At 43.1% G+C, this 17,376-nt stretch overlaps 1 protein-coding gene and 1 long non-coding RNA gene across 5 annotated transcripts in view; one reads left to right on the top strand and one right to left on the bottom strand.

Moving 5' to 3' along the window:
- The first annotated feature begins 182 nt into the window (after nt 1-182).
- LOC135091992 (uncharacterized) lies at nt 183-3,256 on the top strand. Its single transcript, XR_010262716.1, has 2 exons — nt 183-703; nt 1,769-3,256. It is a non-coding gene; the product is annotated as an uncharacterized LOC135091992 (long non-coding RNA).
- LOC135091987 (solute carrier family 45 member 3-like) overlaps nt 3,090-17,376 on the bottom strand; it is a 29,059-nt gene continuing 14,772 nt past the window's right edge. For all 4 annotated transcript variants that reach the window (XM_063990091.1, XM_063990092.1, XM_063990090.1 and 1 more), the window contains 8 exons: nt 12,852-12,973; nt 12,099-12,327; nt 10,883-11,069; nt 10,095-10,297; nt 9,187-9,632; nt 8,598-8,844; nt 7,941-8,164; nt 3,090-7,516 (listed from right to left, as the gene is read on the bottom strand). In XM_063990091.1, coding sequence (XP_063846161.1) covers nt 7,259-7,516; nt 7,941-8,164; nt 8,598-8,844; nt 9,187-9,632; nt 10,095-10,297; nt 10,883-11,069; nt 12,099-12,327; nt 12,852-12,902 — 1,845 coding nt within the window. In that variant the 5' untranslated portion in view covers nt 12,903-12,973 and the 3' untranslated portion in view covers nt 3,090-7,258. The remainder of the gene's footprint in view (nt 7,517-7,940; nt 8,165-8,597; nt 8,845-9,186; nt 9,633-10,094; nt 10,298-10,882; nt 11,070-12,098; nt 12,328-12,851; nt 12,974-17,376) is intronic.

Raw genomic sequence — 17,376 nt, 5'->3', positions numbered from 1 at the left:
TAGTTGTTGTAATGTTATTTTGTATATAATGAGCCTATTAATGTATCTATCAGTTTAAGTTGGCAGGTGAGCCAGTCTGTTAGAAGTAATGTTAGTTGAAGGTTGTCTCAGGTCAGTAATAGGGCAGGACAAGAAATAATGGGTTCAAGTTTGATAAAGCTAGATATAAATAAATAGACATAAACGAAGAAAGAATATAAAAAAAATAAAAAAAAAAAACAGGCAGGAAGGAATTGGTTCTTACAGTGGGAGATGAATGGACTAGACTCGGTAATCAGCTGAGGTGGTTAGTGCTTAGTTGTTAGAAGATTAGATAAATTTATGGATGGTGATGATAGGTGGAAAAAAGGTTAGCATGTTTCACTTAGTTAGTGTCACGTTATTGATGAGCTCTAAAAGGTGATTAGGTAGATTTATGGATGAGAATGACAGATGGAAATAGGTGAGTGTGTTTCAGTCAGTGTCGAGTCATTAGTGAGCTCTAAAAGATGATTAGATAAATTTATGGATGAGAATAATAAGTGGAAATAGGTCTTATATAGGGACAGCCACGCGTAGAACTGGTGTCTTCTTCCAGCTTCACTTATTTTCTTGCGTTGTGTTCAGCTGCGCACGTGAGTTTAAATCTCCCGCGCTGGTGACGCAATAATCAGCTGACCGGGCGCCACTGTCAGCTGCCAGCCGTGATTACTCCAACATTGAGGTGAGCCCGGGATTCTCCTGTTTTTCCATCTATTTAAAGTTTTTCAGGTGGATTTGGATCATATATATGGTGAAAATTGACAGAGGGAGACCTTTTCTATTAATATATTGTTAGAAAAGAGAGTGAAAAGATATTTTAGTCTTAATGGTGGAGTTAGGAGAGTGAATGATCGTAGATGTTAAGATATTGTAGATTAATTAATTGCTTTACTGCCTTTTGAAGTAAGTAAGCCAGATTTACGTAAAAGCAAACTCCCAAATAACTCTACAGCCTTCGAATGATTCTCTCCAGACATTAACCAGCTTTTAAATACACGATGGAATAACTTTGGCTTTCGAAAACATGGAAATTATATAGTTACATAGTCTGAAGGCGTTGTGGCGAACTGTCAACTAACCTTCCATTCACCTTCAATCAGACCTTCCATTCAACGTCTCAAAGAAATACTAATCAAATTCAAACAAACTAACCTGCTATTCATCCTTTTGCAAATACAATATTATTAACCTGACAAGCTGACCTAACTAACCTTCCATTCAAGCTCTCAACGAATACTAATCTAATCATATTCTAACCTAGACTAAGAAAACCTTACATTATATCTCTATTCATGATTGCTAACCTAACTTAACATAATATATTCTTTCATTTCACCTATTGACAGAATTAATTATCTAATCTTAACTAATCAAACTTGTCACTTAACCTGGTAGAATTATGAACCTAATCTAATTTAGCTATCCTTATATTCAGTCTCTCAACAGAATTACTAAATGGCTGAGAATTTACTGACACACAATCAAGAAACAAGAAAATGTGTGTTTTCTTTCCTTTTTTATTATTACATAACCATACAGGGATTGCCACATGTAGGCCTGATGGCTTATTGCAGCTTGCCTTATTTTCTTATGTTCTTATATTCTAACACCTTATCCCACTACAGAAAGATGAATACAAATAAGCAATTCCTTCTTTAATTATCCCTTTATCAATTAACTTCCAGGAATATGTCTGAGAATACCCTTAAAATTTATACCAAAATACAAAAAACCCTCTTCCTTTCAGACGTGAGGGCAGACAGATCACAATTCAACAGCTACCAGCCATGGACGCAGCACAAGGCGCGGAGGTGAGGACAGCAACAAGCGAGTCACCTCCAAATGCTCGCCGCGTCTTCATTAAACTCTTCCTGCACAGCCTGGCCATGTTCACCCTTCCCTTCTGGGCGTACTTCACCTGCAAGAACTATGCAGAAAAGGAGTATGGGATAGAAGCACCCCGGAGCTACATCTATGGGGCAGTGGCGGCTGTGTGCGTGATTCAGGCTGTTATCTTCTCTTACATCTATCAGGCTTTTAAGGAGGAGCAGCTGGAGAGAAGACTAAAGGCTGCTGCTAAGAAGGACTGAGTGTGGGGCGAGTGTGTCTGTGTGGGTGTATATAAGTGTTGTATGGATGTATTGTATAGACGGGGTGTATTTTTTGGTACTGGTGTTAGAAAATGCACTTGTTTGTGTGTATGCACTTTTTGGTGTTGTGATTTGGAAGACAGTATCTCTTAGGTTTTTTTTTTTTTTTCTGCGTGTAATTTAATGAGGTGTTTTCATTAGTGTGGCCTGAAAAGTTTCCATGAGTAAAAGTTTTGGAGGGAGTAACTTTGCTTGCACACACAATTCACTGTTCTGTCAAATCCTTAATGTTTAGAAACTTTCCAGACTTTACATGGATACAGTAAGGAGTTTGTTTGTATACTTATCACTTACACTCTGTATAAAACATGAAAGATTTCTAAATGTAGGAATACTTTGATAAGAGTAAAAAGCATTTGTGTGTGCAAGTTTTCTCCATATGAATGCTGATTGCTGTGGAGAAAAGTTTTATACCCATTACGCATCACAAGTGTTGTACTTTTATATATTTTCGTACAAATCAGCAGATGTATGGTGAGACGCCCACCAGTGAATTGAGCTGTTATTGTCTTGTAATTTGTCAGGAATCACATGTTGCTGTGTTTTGGTTGAGGTGTCTTGGCCATCTGTCACAGTCATTGGGATATATGAGTTCACATCTGACTTGCCTGCACAGTGACTAACAGATGAGAGGGAAGGCAGGAGAGGAACTCAGGTTGAAGTAGTACTATTGTCTCATCTCAAGCACAGGTCTTCCTTTGAGAGTAGAGACACAGCCAATATTCAGAACCTGAGAGAATACCCTTACTTCACCTTGAGTTTTCCTACCATCTCCCCAACACCTGCACAAATGTTCAGGATTTTTCATGCAGTGGTGTGTGGAATGAACAAGGTTTGATCTGCCAAACATTCCAGTGGTAGTACTTACAAAGGAGAATTTGTACATGTAGGCAGTGGATAGGGCAATTATACACACAGTGAGAATTAAGCTTTATGAAAATAGTTACAATTTCTAATAATTATACACAAGCATATTTTGTGTTGAGGGTAATGTTCTTTCAGATAAACTCTGAACAGTAAGCACTGGCCATCCTGTGTGGCCACACACTTTGTTTCAACCATTATTAAAAAGGAAAATGTTTTAACTTGGTTTTCTGTAACAGACAAAACTGACTTACCATATAAATCACAATGCTGCTTCACTTTTCAGTAACAGGTTGACTTACAATGTACAATGACTCTGTACTCACACTGCTGATAATGAGATTCACTTGTGCTAAGATTCAGGTTAAACTTATATAAAGCTTTCAGCCACAAGATGCTGATTCACCACAACAATCCAGTCTGTATAACAAGAAGTGCCTTGCTGATGCTCACAACCCAAGCCAGGCTGTCCTGGCGCCGGGACTCATGGCTCAGGTGTAAGAAGCTGCCTGAACCTTTGTGTTACACCACCTGGGACTGTTGGACAGTGTGACTGTCCACTGCAACACCTTAAAGAACAGTAGGAGGATCATAAGCAAGAACTGGCAGAGATTCAAATTAATGCAACCACAAGATGGCATGGAATTGTAAAAAGTAATGATGTGGGATATTTGACTCTATCTCATTAACTTCCTCCTTTAAAGGGTACCAGACATCTATAAGCACAGTTCATGTTGGAAGCTTTGTAAACAACAGCACTTGTAGAGGATATGACAAAGAGCATGACAGGTGGCAAGTGGATTGGGTGTTTCCTGGGTATAGGAAAAACTACACAAAAATATCCACCTTCATACTGATGTACTCATGTCTTATGCACACTGAGGGTTTAACAAAATGCATGACTGTCTCCAGTGTTTCTAGGTGAAGGTTAAAGGCAAATGTCCATCTCTATACTGATGTGAAGTCACGTCTCAAGACTCATGTGGTCATGTGTATGCATTGGAAGACTGACAATCCATAAAACTGAGACATACAATGAGGGACTGACACATAACTGTACCACCTAAATATTCAATACATTGTCTCTTGCAGATCTGGATAATGACTAAAGCAGACCCAAAACTTTACTTATTAAATGTTTAGACCCAAAGCTTTACTTATTAAATATTTAGTTCATTGTCTCTTTAACAGGTCAAGGTGGGGGTGACACATTCAAAACTTTGCTAATTAAATGTTCAGTGCATTGTCTCCTGCAGGTCTGGGTAGTGACAAACTGACCCAAAACTTTACCAACCAAATATTCAGTCTCTCTCAGGTCTAGGTGGGTGACTAAAACTGATTAGAACTTTACTTATTAAACTTCCAGTACATTGTCTCTTTGTAGATCTGGGTAGTGACTAATACTGATCCAGAACCTTACCAACTAAACATTTATCCATTGATGGTCTGGGGCACCTTGAAATATTGCCACTTTACAAGAACTCTCTCCTCCCAAGGCTTCCAACATTATACTTGTGTCTGGCAACAAAGACCTCTGCCAGTTCATGTTTTTCTCCCTCTCAGTGTCTCAAGGTCAGGTGTTACTGGAAGGCAAGGAGTGTTTCTTCATCTTGCCTTGTGTTCCAGTGAGTCTGCCTTTACAAGAAAACTACTTTTTTTCGTCCAATGTGAAATTTCACTGTTGCTTCATCACTGGAAGGTGCATGAGGCAGACTGTTTGCGTATGTGCGTATGCTCTCTCTCTCTCTCTCCCCCCCCACCCACCCACCACAGACCCACAGTATGTTTACAAACCACAGTCACTCACCACAGCCCCACACTATATTCACACACACACACACACACACACACACACACACACACACACACATAAAATATACATGGATTCAAGGCTAAGGTGGATATTAAAAAAATATGGAAATGGGACAGAACGAGCATAGTTCTTTTCCCATAAAGTACAACTAGGTAAATACAACTAGGTAAATACACACACACACACACACACACACACACACACACACACACACACACACACACACACACACACCCAGTCTGCCTCACATGGCACATTTTTTTCACCTGCAAGACAATACAAAAAATCTCTCTCTCCAAGGCAGTTTCCTTAATGGTAACACTCTTGTAACTAGAATAACTTGTAAAGAAATGGTGAACCAGAAAAGCTTAGAGACAAATTCTGTTCTCAGCATCCCAAGCACATGAGAGATGTAACAACAATCACGGGCAGCACAATAAATTTGAGCACCTCTATGCTTGATTGAAACAAACTCAACAGTCTTAGCACTACAAGAGTAACGATACAAAAATTCAGTGAGCCGTCATCGTAAGTACACTTGCAGGAATACTCGTAACAAGAGGAGAGAGCTAATCTTTCCTCTCTCTCTCCTTGATGAACGGTGAAGGTGAAGGGAGGAAGGACAGGACTCACCTTCTGGTTAACTCCTTAATCTGAAACACCAAACTCAGAACGGCCTCTCCTTCCTCCCTTCCTGCTGTACTCTGCAGGAGGGAACCACAGGCTGTCTTCTGAGCAGGAAAAACAAGATAGTGGTAACAAAAGGTGCAAATACAAGGCGAGCATCAGACATCCGAGTCGTGGGCAACGCGTGATGGAAAGCAAGTGGGTATGCGGCAATATGTTAATGCTGTTTGTTTGTTCGGCAGTTTGTTTGTGCTTGAAATGTGCGCGTGAGTGAGTACTTGTGGTTCCCAAAGCACTGAAAGACTCGACTTACACTTGACCTACAATGACACAACAATCCTCATGTTTATGTTATCGGATGAGTGAGTGATGAGTGCGTGATGAGTCCTGAGCACCACCAAGGGTCACGTAGCACCACACAGGGCTTGCCGACCAAACAGGTGGCGTAGAGAACAAAGAACATCTGCAGGTACTTGATTTGTTCCATTAAATTTAAGGAATGTCAGGACCGCAGCGTACTGACAGAGGGTCAAAGTGAATGCGTTATCAACTATCTTGTGTTAAAAAATGGAGGGATTCTCTTTGTATTGATGGTGCAGACTGGCGGTGAGGAGCAGCACAAGAGGTCTGTGGGGGAGGAATACTTCAAGGGGCAGAGGGCTTGTGTAAAATACTTCAACTGGTTTGGGAAGACTTTGATAAAATTTGAATCCTGCTGCCTTGAGAGGGGTCTGTGGGAGGCGCAGGTCCTTCACTCACTGCACACGTCACCCTCACTGCTGCCAAGAAACGTCTGCTTCCTGTCCTGTCTTCTTACGCAGCAGTGGGACAACCATGAACACAACAGTACCAGCTTCCCTCGCCTCTCTGGAGTTTTGCATGGTCACTTGAAATGACAAGCTACCATATAAATGTTGTGATATGAATCTGACAAGTGTCAGTAATTCATGTCCGAAGTGAAATGAAATACTCTTACATTCAAGTAATGTGCATATGTCAATTTTATAGAGATCTGAATTAACATAAGATTTTTTAAAGATATTTGTGCAGTTATTAATGGCTTGAAAGATGTGCGAGTGTTGACACAAGTGTTTGTGTGTCCTTGATTATATGTACAGGGGGAGTGGAGGTGCCCCCCCTCCCCAACTCTTAATTGGCCCAGTGACTCAGCAAACACACCACAAACTACCCAGGCTGAGACACGTCCCCTTCCTTGCCAGTGTCTCTCCTCCATGCCTACGAGGGAAGCTGATACATAACAATAAAATCATATATATATATATATAAATAAGTATAAAAAAGTCAACTTGCTATAAATACACAAAGTAATCGTAACCACTGCAAATACTGTTGCATGAGTGATACTGGAACACTCACTGGGAAGGCTTCAGTGGCATTCTGACTTGGCTCACAACTCTGCATCAGTGAGTGTGTGGCGTCTAAGGACAACAACGATAAAAGACCCAACCTCCCAGCACTCGGTAAAGAACACTGCCACACACCACTCTGTACGCCCTTCCCTTTACACTGTACACCCCTACACCCCACAGTGCACATGCTAGCCTTGGTGCAGTCCTCTAACACACATTTCAACACCTCGATGTACAAGTGAGCACCTCATGTGAGTTTGATTGACATGGAAACGGTCACTTTAGCACCTCTCTTCCTTGCCCACTGCCCTCAACTCCCTCCCTTCACAACTCCCCTTGATCCCCACCCAAGGAGTCCCCAACAGTCCCTATCTTCCCCCCAACCAGGTTACTAAGGCAAGTCAGCACCACCACTAGAACAGACCAAGCCGCAGCTGCCTCAGGTCTGCATCCGTGAACACAATCTTGGTGCCGCAGTAGACAGAGATGAGCCCAGTGAAGGCTGCCACCACCATGTAGGGCAGCGCTGAGCCTGTCAAGTCCACCAGCGGCCCCATGCACACTGAGAGAATGATCTGGGAGAGGAAGTAGGCAGTGTCCAGCACCGCAACGTCTGTCCCCAGGCCCCGCTCCTCGCCTCCCTCTGGGCTCTGTTCGTCCCACATGTACAGCTGTGGAATCGGGTAAAGAAAGGTCAGGAAGTCATATTTACATTTTTTTTTCATGATTTCCCACTGACATAATCCTGTCATCTTGCTGCTGCCTCGTTTACAAAGTGTGAAATGCTACTGGTTAAAAAAATAAAGGTTGAAGTTTAATAAGGTGATTAATCATGCACTGATATCTATAACCCCTGATTCCCTTTGCCTGTCTGTCCCTGCAGTCCCTCACTTATGTCCCCTAATCCTTCATCTGTATGTCCTTGCAATCCCACAATCTATCCCTGAACCCCTTGCCTATCTATCCCAGCAGTCCCTCACCTGTCTTTATGAGTTATAGAGTGAAAAGCAAGTTGAGGTGAGGGCATATGTCTGTCCTTGCAATCCTTCAATCTATCCCTGAACCCCTTGCCTGTCTATCACAGCAGTCCCTCACCTGTCTGTCTGAGTTATAGAGAGTGACGAGCATGTTTGGCGTTGAGGTGAGGGCAGCAAATCCAATCCCTGACATGGCAGTGACTGCGTTGAGGAAGGCTATGTTGGGTGAGACAATGGTGGCCAGCATGGTGAGGGAGAAGCCAGCCAGGCCACCGAGGAACACTGCACGGTGGCCTATGATGTCGACAATGTGCTGCTGGACAAAGAAGGCGTACAGGCAGGCTGGAAGGAGATGGAGGCATGAGTGAGGGAGACATGGTGTGTGAGAGACCTGTGTGTATGTGTGTGTGTGTGGGAATGCTACAACTGAATGACTAGTGGCACAGTACAAACAATGACAAGTACAGTATACAGTCAGGGGAGTGGGAAGGTTCAAAGAGAATTATATAAGGTGTGAGGGACCTATGATCTGAGTGTGTGTGTGTGTGTGTGTGGGAATACTACAACTGACTAAAAGAGGGACGTTTCAAGACACATTATCCTCCACTTGATACTTTTTGAACTTCCTTTAGGGACTTGCACCTCAGTGGGCCTTCCTTTCATCCTTCTTGTTCCCTTAGACTAATGCCTCTCTTACATAAAAACAAATAACTCACAGGTAAAGTATAAACAATGACTACTAAAGGATACAAGGAGGGGAGATGAAGGTGCTCACCAGTCAAGCTGTGAAGGAAGAGTCCCCAGGAGCCCATGCGAACACCCTCATCATACAGCAGGGCGCCCGTGGTGTGCTCTGGGGCATCAGGAAGCCCACCATACATGTACTGCCCCACAAAATCAGTGAAGAACATGTTATGGCACATGAAGCCCATCCAGCCAAACAGCTCGGACAGGAACAGCCGTCGCAGCACAGTGGGCGCCGTGCTGACTCGCCGCCAAGTGTCCTGTGGCAGTTTGATCACCTGTGGGAGTATGGACAGTCAGGCAGGGAGTGGGGCAGTCAATCAGGCAGGGAGTAGGGCAGTAAGTCAGACAGGAAGTGGAGCAGTCAGTCAGCAAGGAGGTGGGGGGGTGATGTGCTGAGATGTCCAAGGCTTCACAAGTTAAGAGAAATACTTAAGATGCTGGACAATTATGATTATAAGGGTGAAACTGACTTTAAAATAAAATAAATAACAAATAACCAAGTTTTTTTTGTATCATGTCACAAGGATGGATGAGATGAATACAAGTGTTGATGTACAAAGGTTGAGTGTGGCAGCCTGGCAGTGAGTGGCAGACAGTGGCTTGCCTGACACACTCACCTGATAGGGCAGGTACAGCACCACCAGGAACAGCTTCCACAGCAGCCGCAGCACCCCATTGACAACGCGCTGAAGGGTGAGGTGCGGTAGGCGGCTCAGCTGATGGACGAGGAGCTGGTACCTCCATCGCAGCATCTCAGAGGATGGCAGCACCAGTGGCGCCATCTCCTCCGTCTCACTGGAGCCACTCTCGTAGCCGCCATCGGAGGGGTGGTCCCTCACCAGTGCCGGCAGGTCCCTGGTGAGATCCAGCACGGCCATCTCCTTGGTGTGCGCCTTCAGGTACTCTCCCTCCAGGCCCGCCTCCACCTGCCCATGCCCCAGTGGCCCACAGGAGGATGTGAAGGGCTTCTCCCGGGCGAAGCACAGCGTCAGGAACAGACACGGTAGGAACATCACAAAGATCACAGAGAAGGCCGTCTGCTCCTGGGACCCGAGGAGGAACCCTGGAACACCATGCTACATCAGTCTGTGCTGCTCAGAAACAGAACTCTGAGATGTGTATTCTGCATCATCTCAGGGAAAATATCCCCAAAAAAGTAATCAGTCATTTCTTGAGTCTTTGAAAACAGTCCTTATGAGATAACAAAAGGTTTCAGGAAATGTACACAAACCTACAAACTGTCAAACATTCCTGAGACTGAAAATGGAAGCTCAGCTGGTAAAAACATCCTGGAAAAATGATCCCATCATCTATGGAGCTTCTTAAAACAGTCCTGACAAGAGAGTGAAAGGTTTCAGAAGGTGCCTGTGACTCATCAAACATTCACAAAGACTGAAGAGTAAAAAAAAATACCCCAGAAAAATTAGCCATCATCTCCGGCACCTTTGAAAACACCACAACGAGATAATGAAATGTCTGAGAAGGCACCAATGAACACTCCACAGCCCAAAATAAGGCAGCTTACCAGTGGAGGACCAGTCAATGGACACAATGAGGTAGCCCAGAATGCCACCAAGAGAGATGGAGGCAGAGTACACGGTGAACCCACGCGTCTGCTCCCACTCAGGAGATGTGGCAAGCAGGTCAGACAGGAGGGACTCACAGGGGTTGAAGAGTGCCTGGTAACTGTAGTCCAGAAGGATGACACCAAGGGCAAGGATGATCATGCTGTGGGAGGAAAAATGAAGTAAACTGATAGGTATGGATGAGAGTGATGCATGAAAAAGCTTTTGTTTATGTGACCATGCTGGAAGGTGAAAAAATAAAGAAAATGAGCTTGAATTATTTTTTAGCCTTGATAGTTAGAGATGAAAGCAATACAAGAAACTGGTTACTTGTTACAGGAAAAATAGAAGGAAGATTGACTGACTGACTAAGACCACTGGAATATAGGAGAAAGAAAAGGAGAAACAGGAGGAAGAGAGAAAAAAACAGTGACTTATTTCAACCAAGGGGAAGCATCAAAGACTAATAGACCACAGCATGACAACACAGAAGAAAGAAAAAAAAAAAGGAGAAACAGAAGAAGGGAGAGGAAAACAGCAACAAACAGACCACTGCAAAACAGGAGAGAGAAAGAAATGAAGAAACAGGAGGAGGAAGAGAAAAATAATTTCAACCTAGGGGAGACATCACTGGAGAACAAGGAAAAGAAAAAAAATAAGCAAGAGGAAAAATAGATGAACAACACAACAGAGAGAGAGAGAGAGAGAGAAAAAAAAGACACTGAAGAAGAAGAAGAAAACAACTTACTTCAACCTCGGAGACGCCTCATCGGAGAACGCAAGGGCTATGGTGGGGCCGTAAGGGATGAGTGTGAGGGAGAAGAGAAGGACTGATGACAGGAACATGATGAAGGGACGCCTCCTCCCAAGGGCAGAGGTGCACCGGTCACTCCACTCGGCGAGCAGAGGCACTGTCCCCATGTCCAGGAAGGGAGCTGTGCAAGGTATGGGTGAGTGAGTGATGGGTGGTGATGGGTGGGTGAGTTTGTATAGAGGAATTTGTCTTTTGTGAGAGAGAGAGAGAGAGAGAGAGAGAGAGAGAGAGAGAGAGAGAGAGAGAGAGAGAGAGAGAGAGAGAGAGAGAGAGAGAGAGAGAGAGAGAGAGAGAGAGAGAGAAATTATTGTTTTATTTTGTGTTTCACCTACGGTCGCCTGCTGGTCACCCAGCCAGCCGTTTCCCTATGGAAAGAGCCCAGAGTTCATAGTGACCGATCTTTGGGTAGGTCTGAGACCACTGACACACCACACAGAGGGACATCGAGGTCACAATCCCTCAGGTTATATCCCGTACCTACTTGCTGCTAGGTGAACAGAGGCTACACATTAAGAGGCTCGCCCATTTGTCTCGCCGCGCCCAGGATTCGAACCCGGGCCTTCGTGGTTGAGTCGAGCGTGCTAACCTATATGTGTGTGTGTGTGTGTGTGTGTGTTTGAAGGCTGCACCAAAGAAAGACAAACAAACAAATATTACTATCACACACACACACACACACACACACACCATGACTAATCACCTTGAAACTAAACCCCCAACACACACACACCAGAAAAACAGCGACAAAAACACCCCTTTTACCTGCCCACCTACCCGCCCATCCACCTCACCTGTCACTTTTTTTTTTTTTAATCATCAGGTGCACTGTGTCCTACCTGTCTAATGATCTGCGTGGGACAAGAGTGGGTTAATCCGATACGCGGGGTGGCCAGTAGTAGTAATAGTAGTAGTAGTAGTAGTAGTAGTAGTAGTAGTAGTAGTAGTAGTAGTAGTAGTAGTAGTAGTAGTAGTAGTAGGATAGTAGAGGCCCGTCCTAGTCCCAGTATAACTCTCTCTCTCTCTCTCTCTCTCTCTCTCTCTCTCTCTCTCTCTCTCAGTTACCTTAGAGCCTAGGATTCCAGTTTGTTCCAGTTTCTCCTTTCCCCACGCCCCACCCCCCTCTCTCTCGCTCTCTCTCGCTCTCTCTTACCGATGCCCAGTATAATTGTCATGACAGTCTCCGTGTATCCCGCCTTCAGTAACAGCGGGGGGATGAAGGTGAAGGCTGCGCTGGATACGATCTCCACGCCACACACCAGCGCGTTGATGGCCAGCAGACTCGCCAGCCCCCGCACCTTGACCGCCCCTCGCTTCCTCGCCGGGCTGCTGTCGATGCTGATACTTCCCTTGCCCCCGTCAGAGCCCGCCGCCGCCGCCACCTGGAGGCGTAGAGGGAGGAATGGTGTAAAGGGCGGTGTTCCTCCCGTATACCCGTTCACAGATATGAAAGATGTAGTCATTTTAAGGCACGTATATTAATGGACACTTAATAAAAGCTAAAAGGGAAGAGTTAGGTGAAAATTTGTATTCAGAAATGCTTTGTTTCTCTCTCTCTCTCTCTCTCTCTCTCTCTCTCTCTCTCTCTCTCTCCACGACTATTTTTCAAAGGCCACAGAGATGATGCGGCGGTTTCTCAAGAGCGTTTTTCCTGTTAATCATGCAGAAATTTTGTCAATCTCACTAGAACCGTAAAAACACTCTTGAAGATCCGTGTCACTTTAACTAATAGAGCTCTTTGAAAGCAATGGAAATGCGGCGCAGAAGTGTTTCAAAATACTGTAAAACTGATGAAACAAAGGCAACAACAACAACAACAACAACAACAACAACAAGTACTACTACTACTACTACTACTACAACTACTACCACTAGCACCAGCACACACACAGCAGTAGTACAGTACCTCGAGGTCATGCTGGAGGAGAGGGGCGGAGAGCGAGGAGGAGTGGTCCATGAAGGAAGGAAGACCGCTAGGATCGCAGGAGGAGCTGAAGCCGCCTCCCGCTTCTTTATATGCTCGTCATCCTGAAGGAGACAAAGACGAAATGTTACTAGTAGTCACCCTAAAGCTGTAGAATACTGACCCAGTGTTAGTAGTCACGTTAAATAGGTCAGTAGATTTTTATATTACATTAAAAAGAAATATATGTAAAAAAAACACTATTTATAACCTAATCGTAATGAATCTTGGTCAAGTAACGTAAGCACTCGCCAAAAATACGACGGGGGATGAACCTTTTGGATCTGATAGGAAGCTGAGAAGTATTAGGGTTAAGTTGAGTAGTGATTTCTTAAGGCGATTTGTATTGTGGCATTGATCACCTCAAGAATGATATATTGATGCTAGTGGGGGGGGGAGGGGGTATACTGATCAAAATAACAACACAGGCAGGGAAGAGAGGGACAGAAAAAAAGGATGAAAGAAAAGAAAGAAAGGATGAATGAATGAAAAAGAAAGGGAGGGGGGGGAGGCAGGAGAAATGAAATGAAAGATGAAAAAAAAGAAAAGGAAAGAAAAAGAGAAGGAAGAATAGAAAGAAGAAAAAGAAAGGAAAAGAAAGACAGAGAAGGAAGGACGAAAAGAAACAAATAACGAAAGACAAAAGAAAGAGAAAACAAAAATAATAATAATACTATTCCAAAAGACGAGCAATAAAAAGTTCAAATAACCTACTTTTTTTTGTCAAGTACAGTTTTATGGGTCAGTGTTCGTATATCACTCCCATCTCACCCCCCTCCCCCCCCAAAAAAAAGGGAAAAAATAAATAAAAAGACAGCAATTTCAAATCGAGTTCACATGCTTTTTTACACACCCTGTACCTCCAAGATTTCCCCACTCAGTGTCTAGAGAGAGAGAGAGAGAGAGAGAGAGAGAGAGAGAGAGAGAGAGAGAGAGAGAGAGAGAGAGAGAGAGAGAGAGAGAGAGAGAGAGAGAGAGAATCCTTTGAACTATAAAAAACACAATAACAACCTAAAATAAATAACATAATCGCAACCACAACACACACACACACATACACACACACAAACATATCATTACCATCATCAGCAGTTATAAACCTCAAAAATTTAAATCTCCCCCCGCTGACTCCACCACAACCGACGCTCATAACACCCCCCCACTCCCCCTCCCCCACCCCCACCATCCCCCACAGGCAAGCAAATCCCGTTAGTAAATTATCCTAACCGGAACGCGAGTTGGTGGAAAAATAAAGAAAAATAATAAAGATAATTCCAACATGGAGGATGTAAATAGTGGATTGTGAAGAAAAAAGGAGAGAGAAAGCGGGAATAACTTGCTAGCTGGCGTGAGAGAGAGAGAGAGAGAGAGAGAGAGAGAGAGAGAGAGAGAGAGAGAGAGAGAGAGAGAGAGAGAGAGAGAGAGAGAGAGAGAGACATAATTGTTCTGGATTTGTTTCATCTCGAGATCTTACTTCATTACTGAGTGAAAGCGAGTAAGATAGACACTGACACACACACACACACACACACACTGACAGACAACTCTAGACACATAGCCAGCAATATAAGGCACAATATTTTTACAGGCCACAGGGATGATAAGACAAGTCCTCATGTACGTTTTTTCCTGTTGTTGAGGCAGAATTCTCGTTAAACTATCGCTAGAATCATGAAAACGCCCTTGAAAAAACGTATGGCTTTCATCCGGAGCTGTTAAACTATCACTAATAATGAAAACTCACTTGAAAATCCAAATAACTTCAATTTTAATCATGAAAACACAAAGAAATTCCTGATAACTTCAAGTAGAACCATGAAAATTCCCTTGAGACCCCAATAACTTCCAGTAGAATCTATTGAACGACTAGCAGAATCATGAAAGCCCCAATAACTTCAGCTATAACCTACCAAACTTCCACTAGAATCACGGAAACCCACAATAACTTCCAATAGAATCACGAAAACCCCAATAACTTCCACTAGGACCTTTCAAACTTTCACTGGAATCGATTGCATAACAGAATAACACGAAAAGAGAAAGAAAAATAAAGAAACTATAAAAAAAACCTTGGAAAAATAAATGAATACCAAATAAAAATCAGGCCTAAAAAAAAAAAAACTGAAAAACGTACGATAATTTATCACACAAGAATCAAAAGTACGATAGTTTCTCAGCTGTTCAAATATCTCCCCCTCCTCCCACCCAGCCCCAGCCCCCAACGCCCTGCAATACCAACAGGTGTTACGAATTTGTATTGGAGCCTTTCATATCCGTCATTAGCGACTCCTTTCAGCGTCATAAGGTTTCCAAAGAGCGCCACGTAGAGTTTGTTTACATTTGGTTTGGAGGAGAGAGAGAGAGAGAGAGAGAGAGAGAGAGAGAGAGAGAGAGAGAGAGAGAGAGAGAGAGAGAGAGAGATGACCGTGTAAGAGGAAGCCGAAGCGATTACGTGTCTAAAACTTATTTGATTTTTGTTTATCTTATTTTATTTATTTATTCATTTATGCGGAATGTTTTGAGATGAATACCGTTATTATAATGTTAAGATTTCTATCGTTTTAATTATCTTATTTTATTTTATTTATTTATCCTTTTATTTGTTTGTTTGATTTTAGGTTTTCAAGTCTCTATGGAAGTGAGAAGGTACTTGAGAGAGAGAGAGAGAGAGAGAGAGAGAGAGAGAGAGAGAGAGAGAGAGAGAGAGAGAGAGAGAGAGAGAGAGAGAGAGAGAGAGAGAGAGAGAGAGAATTTTAAGATCATTATTTATCTAAAAACCCTAAAGGATTTCCCAAGTCCCGAGGCAAAAACATCAGGGAGAGAGAGAGAGAGAGAGAGAGAGAGAGAGAGAGAGAGAGAGAGAGAGAGAGAGAGAGAGAGAGAGAGAGAGAGAGAGAGAGAGAGAGAGAGAGAGAGGGCTGACCTACTTACCGCTACAAAGAAGTGAGTCAGAATGAAGTATATTTGCAAACACAAGGAAAGAAAGAAACACACACACACACACACACACACACACACACACACACACACACACACACACACACACACACACACACACACACACACACACACACACACACTTCCTGTCTGTCCTTCACTCATCACCACCACCACCACCACCACCACTACAGTTTAATGCATACACTTGTAAGATTAGGTAAGCGTTTTAAATTTCCAAGCTGACGCATTCATTACTAGCATTAAACACCATAAAAAAAAAACTCAATATCTCGAAGCTGTAAAAAAATGCAAAACACTTCTTCATTTATTACTGAAATCATAAACACACGCTTCAAGACCCCAGTAACCTTCAGTATAGCCTGTTAAACTCTGGTAATATTACACACACTAAGTACATGGTTTACTAAGACATGCCTCGAGGTGACAACAATTCCACAGCCACTCTTTACCGGTTTGTTAGATTACCAATAAAAACAGATCAGAGGCGGTTACCAAAATGTTGCGCGTTATGGTTCAGGAGCTTACGAAAGGACATGTGGAACCGGCCCAATGAACCGGAGGAACAGAAATACTGGTAACGTTTCGAGCGCTGAGGATGTGAATCAATGGCTTTCCTGTAATTCCAGACAGGATGCGAAGTCACATGTCTTTCAACGTATTATTTCCCTTTGCATTCCTCCCTTCACGCATGCGCTCCAGACTGAGTTGGCAACACTGTTTAGTCGAAGTTCGCAAGTATCTTTCTTTTCTTCTTTCTTTCTTTCTTTTTCGCATTGTTAAGGGGAGAATCTTCGTTAAACTGTCGCTGAAATCATGAAAACAAACTTGAAAAACCCTTTCATGGGACTGGCATTTCAGTGGGCATTTTTTTTTTATTAGATTTTTGTTGCCTTTGGCCAGTGTCCTTCCTACATAAAAAAAGAAAAAAAAATCAGAATACTAAAAACCTTGATAGCTTCCACTAGTGATTACAGCCTCAAACTATCACTAGGACCACGAAAACACACAGTAACTTCCACTACACCCTGTTACACTGTTATCAGAACCACGAAAACTCTTGAAACCCACAGTAACTTCCACTACACCCTGCTAAACTGTTACCAGAACCACGAAAACACCCTTGAAGACCACAGTAACTTCCACTCCACCCTGTTACACTGTTATCAGAACCACGAAAACACCCTTGAAAACCACAGTAACTTCCACTACACCCTGCTAAACTGTTACCAGAACCACGATAACACCCTTGAAAACCACAGTAACTCCCACTACACCATTATACTATTACCAGAACCACGAAAACACCCTTAAAGACCACAGTAACTTCCACTACACCGTTATACTATTACCAGAACCACGAAAACTCTTGAAAATCACAGTAACTTCCACTACACCCTGTTATACTGTTACCAGAACCATGAAAACACCCTTAAAGACCACAGTAACTTCCACTACACCGTTATACTATTACCAGAACCACGAAAACTCTTGAAAATCACAGTAACTT

The sequence above is a fragment of the Scylla paramamosain genome, chromosome 39, assembly GCF_035594125.1.
Source record: "Scylla paramamosain isolate STU-SP2022 chromosome 39, ASM3559412v1, whole genome shotgun sequence".
NCBI lineage: Eukaryota > Metazoa > Arthropoda > Malacostraca > Decapoda > Portunidae > Scylla > Scylla paramamosain.
Note: the sequence above shows the minus strand (reverse complement) of the source record. Positions and strands in the feature narration are given on the sequence as shown.